This window comes from Lichenostomus cassidix, chromosome 5, assembly GCF_008360975.1.
Source record: "Lichenostomus cassidix isolate B80296 chromosome 5, HeHo_3.0, whole genome shotgun sequence".
In the NCBI taxonomy this organism is placed as follows: Eukaryota; Metazoa; Chordata; class Aves; order Passeriformes; family Meliphagidae; genus Lichenostomus; species Lichenostomus cassidix.
The window spans coordinates 53,750,141-53,766,198 of record NC_139486.1 but is presented as its reverse complement, the minus strand read 5'-3'; the positions used below and the strand labels follow the sequence as shown (position 1 = coordinate 53,766,198).

At 36.1% G+C, this 16,058-nt stretch overlaps 1 protein-coding gene across 5 annotated transcripts in view; it reads right to left on the bottom strand.

Annotated features, from left to right (window-relative positions):
• Nucleotides 1–16,058, bottom strand: part of SBF2 (SET binding factor 2) — a 228,137-nt gene that overhangs the window by 20,693 nt on the left and 191,386 nt on the right. For 2 of the 5 annotated variants that reach the window (XM_085063120.1, XM_085063121.1), the window contains exons 27-32: nucleotides 14,579–14,775; nucleotides 10,483–10,620; nucleotides 9,455–9,550; nucleotides 5,982–6,053; nucleotides 3,673–3,857; nucleotides 1,197–1,373 (exon numbers count right to left, since the gene is read on the bottom strand). In XM_085063120.1, coding sequence (XP_084919246.1) covers nucleotides 1,197–1,373; nucleotides 3,673–3,857; nucleotides 5,982–6,053; nucleotides 9,455–9,550; nucleotides 10,483–10,620; nucleotides 14,579–14,775 — 865 coding nt within the window. The remainder of the gene's footprint in view (nucleotides 1–1,196; nucleotides 1,374–3,672; nucleotides 3,858–5,981; nucleotides 6,054–9,454; nucleotides 9,551–10,482; nucleotides 10,621–14,578; nucleotides 14,776–16,058) is intronic. The other 3 variants (XM_085063122.1, XM_085063123.1, XM_085063124.1) reach the window with 3 other exon arrangements.

Here is a 16,058-nt window from a genome sequence, read left to right as displayed (position 1 = left end):
GTGTCACATTATGTCCTGGTCCTGAGCAGAGTGATATGCTCAAAGCAAAGAATGAACCTCTCAAATGTGCCAAAAAGGAGTAACTCCAGTGTTATCTCTCCTTGATTCCTGTGCTGCTATAGGGACATGTTTGTTTCATCAATTCAATGATGAAATGAAATTCAATTCATTTATCTACACTTAACAACTTACTCAACCACTCTGTTATTGAAAATGTCCACATGATGAGGAAGTCAAGTCTTTTTCATGCTCTCCCCACTTGTCCCCTTCCTGCAAACCTTGGTGGCCAGACCCAGCCATGACCAGCTCCTGCTCTCACCTCAGGGAAGAAGTTAAGCCACTCCTTGCAGCACATTTCAACCAGGAGTGCATTTTCTGATGTATAATAACTGACATGCTACTCATAAGTATTTCCTCCTTAAGAAATCGGCATAAATTTCCATTCTGTTTTCTATGATTAATTGCATTTGAGAAAAGTATATTCAGCAGTGGATTCCAAGCATAACAAGCAGCTGTTAAAAACAACATTCACTATAATTAAAGTGGTTTTAGATTTACAAAGAGCTGCTTTTCCCACATCCTTCTTAATCTGAATCTTGCAAAGTTTGCTCCAGTCTTGCCTTTGTTTGGTTAATAGTTATGTAAAGAAATAGGGGATAGCAAAATAAAAGCACAGATTCAGAAAGAACAGCTTAACACACATAGAATCCTCTCTTCCCCACAAGAACTTCCCCACATCCCACAACAGATATTTCCTTATTTGTTAACTTGTACATATCAAAATTTAGGGTGGTAACATAAAGGAAGAGTCAAATATTGGTTCTTAAACCAAAAAGCTCATTTATTGCTACACAATTTTTTCCTGATTATTAAAAAAATATAAAATAAACCATTAAAAACAAAGACCATAATTTTATATAGATAGAAAACCCAGTCACCTCTACTTGTGTGTGCGTGTGTTCCATGTTATAAACATAAATTTTGTTATAAAAATGCCTCCTATATTTGTAAATCTTATGAGTGTATTAAAATAATAATGCTTACGTAACACCAGAATTGATAGCAAGCAAAGTGCTTACAATGGGCAAAGAACAGCTGGTTAGAACACAATAGCTCTCTGTCAGAAGAGGTTGGAATTTATTTTGTGTGAGCAGCACTGCATATAGATTATCAGAAGTACCTGTCAGATAAATTACCTGTGGGAACCACTCTGACTCCCCAAGTGCTTTAAGGAATGTTGCCTCAGAATCGGTAGGAATGGTGCTGGGAACACAAGCTCTCATCAGCTTTTTAAAGCTTGCCTTTGTCTGTCGGATGTCACTGAATTCAACAGGAACAAATTCACAATTCAAAGCAAAATCAAGTTTGAACCCCTGTATGAAAAGGACAACAGCAGATGTAATTTAAAAGGGAAGCATATTTTTCACTGACAGTCTCCTTAAATCCCAAAGTCTTGCCTGCTTTATTGCTAAATAATTAATTCCTCATGAAAAATCTGTGTAGCTAAACACCTGCCCAGGATAATAAAAAATATAATAAAAATCCTTGCAAAATGTACCATAATAAAGCACCTAACTATAACCGAAACAGCAGAATGTACTGCACAGCAGTCATATTTTCAATAATAATAATAATAATAATAATAATAATTCCAGCAGTTATAGTGGTGAAAAAACAAAGTCAAGTGTCAATCTGTTCAGTTCTTTATACATGACCTAATGTGCTTCCTTTAACATTTTTAAAGCAAATCAACAGTGAATAAAAATTAAAATAACTGCATGGATGACATACCAACAGTGCAGTACTGATTTTGAGAGCTCAATAAAGCAGAAAAAGGTAACTACCGGGCCCAAAAGAAGCCTCATAACTGCAAACCAGCTGAGTCATCTAAGTGTACATTGAGAGAGTTTTTTGTCTGTAGTACCTAGTTCAGCACAGAGTAGTAGCTGGATGGTTTTCCTAGCAGAATTCCTCATGTTTTATTTAACTTACTGCATTTAGCAAAGGAGCAATAAGAGAGGAGGGCTGAATTAAGAGAACAAGTTAGCTGACTGAAAAAAACCCCACCAAAACCCAGCAGATTATGATGGAAAGGATAATATGGAGAACATTAGTAGGAAAAACAATTCTTGTGTATGAAGCATCACTGAAGATGTTCATGCCAAACTTTTTGAGTTTTCTTCAGAAATTGCTTTCATTGAATTAAACTTGGCCTGCAAATAATCTTCATTAAGCTCCTTCATAGGATGCCAAGTGAAAATGTAGGAAAGTGAAAGCCTGAGTTTAATTCTGTTTATATTTTTGCATGGTACAAAAATAAATTCAATAATTCAACAATGGTAAGTTGTAATAATGCATGACAAAAGCAATTGAGGAAAGTAGCACCATTTCTTTAAAATGTTGCATATTTCTGTTTTCTTCATCAATGTGACATGATATTTAGCAGAACAGAGCAGTAGTTTCTGCTACAAAACTTTAGATGCATGGTTGAAGTCTTCACTTATCATTCATTGAGAAATTAAACAAATAGAAATAGTCATTATTATTGGATTATAGCAATTTAATTCTATGTAATTGATGCACTATTCTGGTACAGCATGACTCCTCCACCTCCTGATAGAACATAATTTCAGAAAAAGATGAATAGTGATGTATTTTCCTACTACCAAAAATGGTTTCTGCACCTTTTGTATTTCAAAAAATACATACCATTTTACGGGTGTTCACATTTTGAATAAGAAAGTAGAAAACAACTGATTTTTAAATCTTGGAATGAAAAGATTAAAAACAAATCTGAAAACATTTTCAGACAACAAATAAAACAACTAAGAATTAGTGGATACCTGTTTCTCAAACAACTACATCTAAAACATTAAAATCTATCAAAATATATGTACAAAACTGTAGACATCACGGTCCTCTTCATGCAATCAAATCAGGATGCTCAGAGTTCTGGGTTGGCCTTAATTTTCATCAATTTGGCTTCACATGGGTTTAGTGCTGCCCACAGTAATGAAGGTTTTCTTCTCTGATAATTGCTTCCCTGACTAACAACATTCCATTTCCTTCATAACGTATTTCAACACATCAGGAAAATAAATTGCACTTTAAATTATCAAATCAGCCCATTTCATGTTTCCCCAAATAGAAACCACTGAGCTGAGGACTCAGCTGAACATGAGATGAGCAGCCAGCAGGGTCAGAGGACAGTTGTGTGTATTTAGGTGTCTAAAGTGTGGCTCTGAAAGCAAGAACTTGCAAATACAGAGTTCAACTCCTCTCTTAGTCATCTGCTGCCCATTTGTATCTCTCAGCTCAACTACACATCAGCACTTGACCAAAAGTGACAAATTGAGCTCTGTGCACAGAACTTATGTGAGTCTGAGCCTAATCTTTAACTAGTCTTCAAGATAATTTAGTGTATTTAAATTTGTTAACTATGTTGTATTATATAACAATGGAACTTGATTTTCACCACCCCAGCCCCCCACTTCGTTATACAATATTGCTAGTCTGCATATGGAAATAATTCTCGTAAGACTTTACACCTTTAGGAGACTTATCCATCCAGTTTATCTTGAATATTATTTACGGCTTGTAACAACATGAGAATAATTAAACTTAACCAAATAAAAACTATGTTAAACAGGGAAAAAAAAACATTGCCATTACCCGTAACTGAGATTTTTCTCCAAATATATAGAGGGCTGCTTGTCTTCTCAAAAGCTGACTTTGCAGAAAAGAGCTGCTGCTGTAGGGAGGGGTGTTATCTTTCCCTGCAAGTCTTGCACCAACATCAATGAATGGAGTCTGAGTGTTGATAAATCGGTTGCTTGAACGAAGACTCGCCCATACACCTTCACAAGGATGAAGAATATTTAAAAACCTCTTTGTGTGAGGCACTGGAGACCATAATTACAAAGTCATATGCTTAAATATGTCACATGCATCCCTCACAGGACATAATTAACAGCATGTACTGGAAAGAAATAGTTTGGCAACAAAAATTGTCAAAACCATCCTGCTGCATTGTTGTTTAACCTAAGACACTCATCTAGTTCTGCACAGGGCTTTCTACAGTAAACAATTGCTATGATATCAGTAACACGGGGATAAATCACAACCTGCAAATAGTAATGTCCATGCAAGTGCACGGAAATGAAATTTCTAGAGGGACAGAAATCAGAAAAGTACAGAAATCCCAAAGCTAGCAACAACACGAGCTTGGAATACTGCAGTGTGATGTGGAGCCACGCATTGCACCTGGAAGCAGCAATTTTTGAATGCATCACACCAACATCCCAAAAGCACTTGGAGTTTGCATATTGTACACCATGCTGCTACAGCTTTGCTGGCATTGCCAGAGGAGGAAATTCCTACAGCACACAGACATACTCTAATCTCAGCACACTTGAGTAAGCTTTTGTGATTTCAACATAAGATAAAGCAGTGATAAACCAGATTGCCAAGGCCTGTTTAGTGCTAGAAGAAAAGAGAGGTAGTAAATATTTGTCTGTTTCTTGTACCTCAATTAATAGCCAGGATTTCATGAGACTGTTTTTGTGTGTCCAGTGTGAGGCATGTGAAAGGTATTGGATTTTCAGAGTATGAATAACACTACTTGAAAATCAAATCCCTTCAAGGACACTAAATTTGGCATCCAATGGCAGTGTGAAATTCTTTATCCCAATATGCAGTAAATCAGGTTATCAGAAGAGACTCTTGTCCATAAATCTGTAAAGCAGATATCCAAAAGAGGCACCAGAAATACCTCATAGTAGTAGAAATTTAGATACTACAGGACCAACACCCACCCTTCTTCAGGAAAATCCAATAATGTGCATAGTTAACATTTCTTCCATAGAAGAAAAAAATATGCAGATAACAGTAAATTCCACTGAGATAACTCAACCAGCAAAATAATTTTATTCTATTTTTTAGAAGCAAGATTAGGTTTCTATTAAAAAATAATTCTGTGCAATAACCATCAACAAGGACTTGTCTGTACAGCTTAGCTTGTCTGCCTGTCTGGCTGCTAGTCTGAGATGTGAGTAAATGAACTGGAGCAACTGAGAAGGGCTGGCAAGGAGCTTCTGAGTCAGTAACAGCTCTTAGCAGCTCCCACTTCACTGCCAGCCACTTTTATAAAACACCTCACCTAGTACAGGAGTGTGTTGAGTAAAAACTTTGGTTCTACATCTCAACTGCTACAGATGAAATAATAAAGACTTGGGCAAGCAGAAATCATGGCAAACACTGTTTCACTAATTCCTCTTTTTAAGAGAAATAAGTTCTCACTTATTTGGTATGAAGAATGCAAGCTCCAACACAGACTGCTGTCCCCAAAGATGAAGTGTACAAAAATACATGGGGACACCTGGGACCATTTCACAAATGCACCCATCATTAGCACTTGTGGCACATCAAAAGCAACAGAACTGGTTACAAATACATGCAGATGAAAATGTTTACCAGAACTGGGCAGCAGTGATTAAAAGGCACGATTATGTTTCTACTGTAATTTTGCCTAATAGTTTATTTTTGTTAGCAGTATCTTGCTTTCATTATTTGGCATACACTGCATTACTATGACTTTCTGATTTGATAGCAATCAGTTCTCCCCTGTTTATTAACATTAATTATGGAAAGAAATTGACTAGATAATAGTATTTCTTAGCTATTTTACTTAAGCAGTAGGAATACTAAATACTCTTTTCCAGAACAGAATTTCAGCTATTTAAAATTTTCACATAGAAGATTTTCTACATACCACCCTATGTTAGATCACTGTCACCGTGTCATACATTCAATGGGCAAAAAACTCCAAAACATAACAAAACCACAACACTGAACTAAAAGCCCCACCATTCTGTTAATGCAGAAACAAGGCTCTCTGTCAGTATGAGTTTAGAATGCATTAGGATATTGCAGCAGTTATGAAGATGGTAGAAAAGAATGGGCTTTCAGACAGAATACAGTACCTTGATGGACTCTTTCCTTAGTTGCTGATTTGGAATTTGAATGAGTGAGACATTTATCTCTGTACCCAAGCACTGGCAGATAATAGTTAAGACAGAAGGAGGAGGAATGGAATGCACATTGCAGCGAAACACATTGCAGGAGAGAAGAAAAGGGTTACTTATTAATTTCCAAAGATCAAGCATATATTGCATTTCTTTATAGTATATGATTTATCAGACAGCACAAATCTTAGTCATCACAAGACAAAACATTAATCAAGCCACAAAACCAATATAAAATGGGAAGAAGGTATCCATTTATCAAAAAGGAATAATTTCCATTGTCACTGCAATAGCTTCAAACATGTAGCAACAGCCATTATGTGTTCTTTCATAATAATGATACCAAAGGAAATGTAATGATTAAACATTCTGCTGAATACTTTATTAGAAGTTTCTACCCAGCTGAAAGTTAGTTTAATTAAAAACGCCAACATTAATGCCTTTTATAAAAAACTGATTTAGTCTAGGGACATTAAGTATGTAATTTGATGGACATCAAAACTAAAGCAGAGTGCAAAATATTAGTTCTATACGTCTAGAAACATTTTTAAAGGCCTGTGCACAAGTATACAATTTAGAAAACATATAATATCTACCACACAAAGAGATTTCCTCTCCCCTTGCAAAAATCCTTTTTCAGTGGGAGTCTTATATGTTTATCAGTGCATGTATCTTTGGCACAAAAGCCACATCAACACAACCAAGTCCTTTTAATACAAACATTCTTTTAAAACATACTCAAAATGTTAATGTTTCCTGCTTTGAAAATAATTCTCAGAGCTGGGTCTGTATTTATTAATTATAAATATCCTAATATTTTTTCAACAGCGGCAAATGATACTGAGAAAACTTTTTGTTCTGCTAAATTACACAGCAATGCCAGGAAAGAAGTGCTGTTCTGTAGAACCTCATTATACTTACAAAGTAATGTAAAAGGAAAAACTATGGATTTTGAGTGAACTTACAATTCTCATGAAAAATATCAACTGAAAAAAAAGTTAAAGAATGAAAATATATTATGAAAAGTAAGTATTTGACCAAATATTTCAGATCAAAACCAATCTGACTGAGCTTTGGGCAGATGCTTCGTGACAATGCTCCAGATAAAGTAAAAAATCATACTTGACACAGACACAAATATTCAGAACAACTGATGAGTATTCAGAACAATGATGGTTTTAAAAAATGAGAAATACTATTCATGCACTGGAACATATATTCTAACTTAGATTTTAAAATTATATGTATTGCAAATACATTGTCTGGCACACAAAAATAGAAAATGTAATTTTCTACTGGTGTATCATAGCTGAACCTGGCTTTTGAGCCCTGGTATGTGTGATAATAAACACAAGGAAAAAAAGAGCGATCCAGAATCCAAACCACAAAAATACTGCTATTGTATTTTGCACAGCGTAGTGCGTAATCCATCGCTGCTTGCTGCCTCACAGATGAAATGCATCTAGCTGTGAAATAGTAGTGAGAAACTTTGTAATAATGGATTTGAGAACAATTTAAAAGATTTTATACACTCTGTGTATTTTAGAATTTCTTATAGAAGAATTGTATCAGCTAATCTAAAAAACCCTACTGTTTACTTCTCTCCAGGGAGATATCCCCTTTCTTTGCTCCCTCTTCCCCTGTCAACTTCTCACCTTCACTAGGGCTCCCACTGTACTTGTCAAACATTCTTATGTTTCAGCAAAGTCCTCACGTATCCTGCTGAACTGTGAACAGACACCTTTCAGATACACAGAGCAGGTGTGGCAGCAATCCAGCAAGACACAAGATAACTTCTCTACCCTCCTCCCGATTACTGTTGAAATTTAGCCAAGGGATTTCAACGTCCAGCAAAACAACACGTCTGTGACCTAATACTGCCTTCAGGCTCCTTTTCTCTTCTCTGAGTAGCACCAAACTCATCCTATCACACTTACCACCAACTCTAATCCTAGAAACCAGCAGTAGTTATTCCAGTAATCCCTTTATCTTCCAAAGACAACTTCCACACAGCAACCAGTGTGGTTTCCCTGATTTATCTGGAGAAGCTTCCCTATCCCTCAGCAGCACTCAGCTGTTGGTGCTTTTGTGCAAGCATGAGGGGATGGAACCCAAGCAAACATCTGCGGCAGCCACCGCACTGCCACTGCTGCAGTGCTCACTCAGGCTGGCCACAGCCAGCAGCTAGCCAACAACTGCAGCCACTGCTCCCTCCTGCTCTCTTCAGCCCCAGCTATTTTACCCAGCCAGTTAAAATCACCAGCTTTATTCATCTCTGGCTACAGCACAGTAACAACACAGTGAGCACAGGACATAAACAAAACTCTTACAGAAATATGCATTTACTATGATTAATGAAAATGCACAGAATTCTCCATTCTTTGGTGATACCCATTCCCTTCCTCTCTTCCCTTCTGCTACAATTCTCATATCACTTCCCTACACATATCTGAACATTTTCCTTTCTTCTTCCCTCCCTCTTGTGTTCTTCCTTCTTTCATTTCCTTAATCCCATCCAACTCTTCTGGCAGCTTTTCTCTACAAAATATTTTTATCCTTCCTCATATGAAGGTACAGGTTTCGTATCACACAAGAAGGTTAAAGTTGGAATGGACCTTGGGAGGTCTATCTAAATCTAACTAATTTGAGATGAAAAACAACTTTTAGATGTTTACAAATAATTGTAAAAGCAGCATTCATGACTAAAAGGTAATAAATAAAATATAAAATGCTCCCTTTTAGGGAATAGATTCACCTCTATTTTAACAAACCTACATTTAAGGAGTTTGGTGCAGTAATTTATGCACATGTTGCACATAAAAAAATCATAACAATTTCATCAGGCTTGAAGGGTAAAAGTAGTTGGGATCCCCTTAGCAGAATGAAAGGTTCTTGTAGAAATTAGACTGATGAACTGCTGTAATTAGGAGTAACTATTTCCAAACAATGCACTGCATCTCCCTACTCATCACATCTGGCCACATAACTCCTTACTACTTAGAGTAAAATAATTTACAGACTATTGGTAAAATTATGAAGCATCAGCTAAGCTTCAGACATACATTGGAATGATCTGTAATTGGAGATTCTAAAGTCTATTAAATGGTCATATAAAAATATGTATTTTCAGGCCATACATAGACAAAAATATGGATGAATCCCAAATTATTTAGCAACATAATCCCTACCTGAGTGTGTAATTTTTCACTAACTCCAACATGAAACCAACTTTATTTCAATGGTAAGAAAAGGATTTAAACAGAAATAAATTCAAAACTTCGATAATGTTATGGACTGAGGCCAATCTGTAATTTCTGTTTTGTTGTTTCACAGAGCAATGAATCAATAAAGAGTATAATTATTTTTATTTCAATAACAGTTTTTCATAATTTATTACTTCAAATAGTAGACTTTGAGCTAGTCTTACTAACCTCCTCGAGCAAAGCTATTGGATAGATTTACATCCAAATGTCCTGGCACTACCTGCTTAAACACAGTAGACATTCTTGAAGCCCTCGTTTCAGTGCCTAAAGTCAGCCAAAAAAAGAATAGAAGATTAAAAAAACTCCAGTGTTAACCAGACTAACACTTAATATGACTGATAAAATGCCCTTTTTCACCCAGTACACCTAATTCTTGCCAATTTTGTACTTTAGATTTATTTTCTAAGACAAATGCATACATTGGCAACAGTATGGAGGTGTTAGATACAGCTAAGCAATCAACATATTTTACAATAAATGAAGCAAAGCACACACACTTTGGGGATGGTGTTACTTTACAAGAAAAGCCACTGTTTGGCAGTTATTAGGCCAATTACAACCAACCAAGTAAGACAAGACAGACACAATTTCAAGTCACATAGTCTTTCCTGACATGTTGGGGTTACCTTGACCTAAAGCTTACCAAATTTCATCATAAAATAACTGAAATAAAGCATGGGAGCAATTTCTTCATGGTTCCACCTAGGCATAACTCAAATAGCATATTTTGAAAGACCTTTCACTGCAAGAAAAGCGCTATTTGGAAACTAAATTAGTAGAAACCCATTATGAGTGTGTAATGCGCAAAAAGGCCTATATGCCTTCCATTGCTGCTACAGATAAAGAGTGTCTCTGTTCTTAGAAAATCTGAGCTTGCAACTTCATACTTCCTCATTATATACAATAGAGCAGCATTTTGCATTCTTTCAAATTTGGTAGTCTTTTATTCAATATGCAGTCTACTCTCAATTTGTTATAAAAGACTTTACTGTCAGATTAATACTGAAAAATATTTTGGGAAAATGATAAACTTTCTTTACCTACAGAAAATACATTCACTGAAACCAGTAGGCTACCTGGAAAGTCTAACAATAAAGAAACAACAGAATTCATATGGAACACGAAACTAGCACCAAATCAGAGAAAAGTCACCTGTCAGCTTAACCAGAGAAAAGCACTGTACAAACCAATTTTACCTGGAGACAGAGCAATTGTTGGGCTAACAGTGAGAGTATTACTGCCATTTATTTTGCAGTGGACGGATATCACATTCAGTAAGGCTTGTAGGTATTTTTCCTGTTCTATACTGCTTGAAGATTCTAAAGAAGCGGGAGCTAGAGTCACAAAAAAATGGAACACATTAATAAACAAAAACACAATTTGTAAATACATAGAGTAAAAGGCTTACTGCGTAAAGCAGAGCATTGAAAATGTCCTAGTTTCTCTATCAAAGGTTCAAAAAGCATTTCCTTTGATGACAAGCTGTTCATCACCTGGCTGCACAGCAGGATCCAGCAAAGTTCTCTTGCATTCCACACAAAGCTGAACTTTTGAAACTTTCACCTCATGGTCACTATGTAAAACATTCATCATTAGCCATTATGTGATCAGCAGAGAGTGAAGAGAGTGCAGCTTTCCTTCCACTCTCCAAATGAAAAGTAACATTTCTAAGTTTGTGCTACTTGTCAGCAAAATGTGCAGAGAGCAGACAGAACTGTTTCTTTAACAAAAGTAAGTTAAAACCATACTCAACCAGCTCTTCCTCATTCCAGAAATGGAAGGTTACTTACCTGTACTTGAAGGTTCCTTCGAATACAGTGCCCATTAAAAAGGTTAAGAAACCATTAACAAAACACAGAACCAAGGGGAAAACCCTTCAAAAATAATAATAAAAACTATCATCTCAACCAGAAAAACTCCACTGTGTCCAGGCACAAGGTCTTAATAGAAGGAAATTAGATGTAAGTCAGGTCCTGGACCATACTACAATGAAAAAAACGTGTCCAGTAAAATGAGTCAGTTTACTTTGTCTTCAAATGCCAAACAAAACTTTTTGAATTTTAGTTTATTGTAGCCACCTCTGGACTTACTACAGGATGAAAGTTCCACAGCTGCTTAAACCAGGATCTGGAATCCTGATCATAAGAGCCAAGATTGGGAATAAGAGACAGAGTCAAAGAATTTGGTTGAGCACTTTTTGACAAAACACAATGGTAATTTGTAAATAGTTTTCTCCAGTTATGATGCAATCAGATTCTATGCTGGAGACTAATAGACAGAAACCTAATTAGCTGGAGGTGGCAAAAGAAATTTCAAGATAGAAATTAGTGTCTGAATTGGAAGTACAATTAGGAAGTGCTGGCGTTTCATGCAGGAAACATCATGATGTTCTTGTCTGACCAAGTGGAAAAAGCCTGAGGAGGAACATTATTTTCTCTTCAACTCCTAAGCAGGCTTTACACATCCTGACATCCACTGAAATGATCTCTGGGTCCCCTGATCCTTGAAACAATGCCACAAAAAGTCTATTTAGGTCTTAACAGTTTTGTTAAATGAAAGTAACTGGATTGTCTAAATGAAAGGATAATGTCTATACCACTTGGACTTATTAAGTTTTATTTCATGAAGAGTCATGTGTGTGTTTTAGGAAAAAGATTCAGAAGACAAACAGCTTGACTTACATGAAAGTCTGTCATTGAACTGGGCAGACACTGGAATTAAAGACTGAGGGCAAAAATGTCCTTGTGAAAGATTAGAGATGGAAACTTTGCCCTTCATCCTTACCACAAATCATCCCATCACAGCAGCATAAAGAGGTGACTCAAAGCATTGTTCCCTACCTGCACAGGTGAAGTGGGATTTCTATGCAATGATCATCTTTCAAGTGCTGTATGACACATGAAGGTCACCACAGCAACAGGGATTTAAACAAAAGATGGGATGGAGATCCCTGTAGCAATTTTATCCCATTTAATTCTGTTTTTATCTCAGGAAAGAAATGCATTGCTTACTCATGCAGTAACTCGCTGCTAACATGTGCTCTATATGCCTGGTCACAGTTGCTCCATCTTTATCAAAGAAGTCCTAATACAGTCAATAATCCAAAAGCCTGTACCAAGATAACTGTTCTCTTGGATAGTGTTACTACATACAAGAAAAATAAACAGAAATGTTCTTCCTACAGGGTAGCTGACAAATAAACGGTAATTCAGGTGTAGAATGTCATATTTAGAACTACAATGCTCTGCAAAAAGATTCCCAGAAAGGTCAAAGTAATTAAGAAACCAACTTGCATGTTTCAAAGGAACATTTCAAAAGATTTATATACTCTCCATCTCATATTTGAACATCTGTTAATAATATTTTTTTGGACAGATGTTAGAAAAATACAGTTCTGTTGCACATACAGTTTGGTTCCACACAGAAATTAAGTACTGTGCATAATTTCTCTAAAAAGTATGTTCTGTGCTTCTTATATAACATATTGACCTCCAACTATGCTTTGAAAACTTGCATAACAGTGCATTACAGGAAATCACAAAAATGTTCATTAAGTTCCAGCAGGTCCTTTTTGTTTCTTTGTATCAATACAGAACTGACTAAAAGAAATCTATTCCTGTGAAATCTGTGCTTAGGAAGGTATGAATCTGTCAATCTGAATTTAACTTCAGATTATCTTTGTCCTCTTTGTTTGCCTCACAATGTGTTTGTCAATATAGACTTTTGTTCATTGTGCACAACTCCTGCTGAGGCACCTGTGTACAACAACTTTTGTTGTTCAGTTTTGTTTCACCAAGCTTCAATTTCATTATGAATAAAATTAATGCCTTCTAAATATTTTCTATTTTCTGTGGCTAGCACAGGTTTTTCCCATGAGAAGTTTTCTTGTGTTTTGTAAATAAAGTTTGGATGTTGTTGGAACAGTGTCCCAGAATTGGGTGGGTGGTGGTGGGGGGTTTTGTTGGGTGTTTTGGTTTTTGTGTGTTGGTTTTTTTGTGGTGGTGTTTTTTTGTGTGTGGTTTCCTTGCTGTGCCTTCCACAGGAGAGTCTCCATTTTCTTCACTTTTTAAAAGAAACAGTAACTCCAGAAGTGAGTATCTGTCAGACACAGTTACTGTCAATATGTTTACCTACTCTATAATATTCTGCTGGAAGTATGGCAATGGCAACACAAAAAGTTACATAAAATTAAGAAAAGAAGCCACCTGCAAAAGCATTAAGATCACACAGAGAAAACATGTTTTCATGAGTCAGGTTTTGGAGATCTTGGAGAGCTCTCCTACTCCCATGCACAAAGAAATGATAGTTACTACAGAAAACATCAACGTTTTTGTCTTTACATAATTTCGAGACTATTTCTGCAGATTTTTTTCCAATTTATTCTATTTGTACCAGGTTAAAGATGCCTCATCTGTATTTCAGCTAAGACAATCAGTATTAAATCTGTTGAAGATGAACATTTGAATTGCCATGCCTTGGATTCACACCCTGAGCCTGTGGAAGAACGGGTGTAGCCATTAGCTTTGGTAGCTGCCGTGTCAATTATTGGTAGTACTTCACTGATCTGTTTTATTAATCATTTCAACAAAACCACATTATATAAATTTCAATTCACTGCCTTACTCATCACTCTAACTAAAAAATGCTCCCACAAAACACTGAAGAGATACACTGAACCAATGCTATAGCAGTGAATATTCAGTAGATAATTAGTGATTGAGTTGAGTCAAACCTTTCAGTTGCATTTTCGTCATTACCGGGGAGAAACACAAACATAAACAGGACAAAGGAATTTCTTTGCTGCCTTAATGAGTGCCTGGTATTCTAATTTAACCTCACATTTCCTTTTTCTCCATAAAGAAAAATTATGGTCTAATTCTGGAATAATTTCTAAACAACCTTGATTAAAGAAAATACTGACTCTTTCATTCTCGGCATGAAATTAACTCTGAAAAAGCTATCAGAGTAAGAGATGGAAATCCAGGCAGTCATAATGCTGCCTGTGAATGATGGAAGTCAACTCCAAAATTAATGTTGCACTAATGTTATATTCTCCTGAAAAACTAATAATTCTGATAAACCTTGGGTTGGTCCAATCTCTGTCCCAAATAGTCATTCACAGTTTTGAAATTGCTTTCATACCATTCAGGATTTTGACTAATAACTAATAATATCAGATAACCATTAATATTTTGAGACTTTTGATTCCATCAAACCACTGCTCTTCCTCTAGAAAAAGAAGCATTTCTACATCAAACTCCTTCCACAGAAGGCCTGGCTGCATCAACTCACCCGTAGGATGTGTGTTTTGGGATTTGAAGAGGCCCACCACACTTTTCCCATGAAAGCCCCCAGATCTGAGCAGCAGAGTGCTGTTTTTAGTGTTCTTCCAGCAGACCACAGGCAGGCGATTGTGGCGGTAACAGCGAGCCACTCTCTGCAGGCTGCTGTCCTGAACAGACTGAGGCACCACCAGCAGCCCAGGGTAACTGCATTGACAGGGAAGGGGAAAAATGAACTATTAAAATGGCTTCTAATATGCTCAGGAATGAAAACAAAAAAATCCTAAAATTACAAGCTGAAAATACACCTGAATGAAAATACACTTAACTGTTAGAATTAACTTATTTTTTAAGTAATTTTAGTCCAAGCCTAGCAAACACATTAATTTAAGAAAACTGCATTTTAAATGGAAATTGAATTAGTAAAAATTTGCAAGACTATCACTACTAATCACTTTCCATTTGAGGCTACATTTTATTTGGTAGTGATTTTCTTCTTAGTATACCTCTTATCTGTCACTACAATGAAGCCATATTTTTAAGCATGACAGAAAACAGAATTTTGAGGTATGCAAACTACTATGCAGTAGTTTTGTTTTGACAATTGTATATGAAATATGAGAATTGAAAGGAAAGAATGTTAGATTGCCTGAAGTATCACAATGAAAACAATAGTTTATGGTTTACGGAAAAATACATTTAAATTTTACAGTCAGATTCCTTGGAATAGTGTGCTTGAAACTGCATTTCTGTGTTCTTTTTAAAACACTGCAATACACTTAGAGATTCGGAAATTCACTGATATAATACCTTTAAAGATAGAAAATAGTATTTCATATTGCTTGAATCCTTCTTTTACTAACAGGAACGCAACTACCATCTTGCTAGGTTTTCTATCTCCTTCTCCTCCAAAAATATCAACTTAAGTGCCAATTTCATGTTAGGAAGAAACTAAGATGAGGAACAGGAAACAGCCACTACTTACTAAATAACTTTTACTCTCTCTACAGCACACACTGTTTTTGTGAATTCACTTCTTGGACATTTTATTGAACTGCCCTCAGACAAAATAAATGTACATGGTATGTACAGTCTACACAGTAACCACAGTAATATAGCAGTAGGTAAGTATTTATATCCTGAGATTCCTAATTAATTCAGACATTTCTTATATTTTCAAAAAAACCCTAAAGAATGTTAAAAACTTGTGGGTTCAGGGGAGGAAGGAGTTGTCTGCATAATATTCAAAGCATAATGAAAATGGACAGATTTCATGCCTTCATCTGAACTACACTCCATGATTAAACAAAACCAGTACTCGAGAGAAGTCAGCAAACAAGAAAGTGTTTTTCTTCTGTGCCCTTCTTCCCGCAATTCCATTGTCCATAATGAAAGCAATGACCAGCCCAAACTGGCTTTAGAGAATGCAAATGTCTTCTGATATGACTCATGCAGATAGGCTTTTGTATTAAAAAGAATTTTCGTGGGCA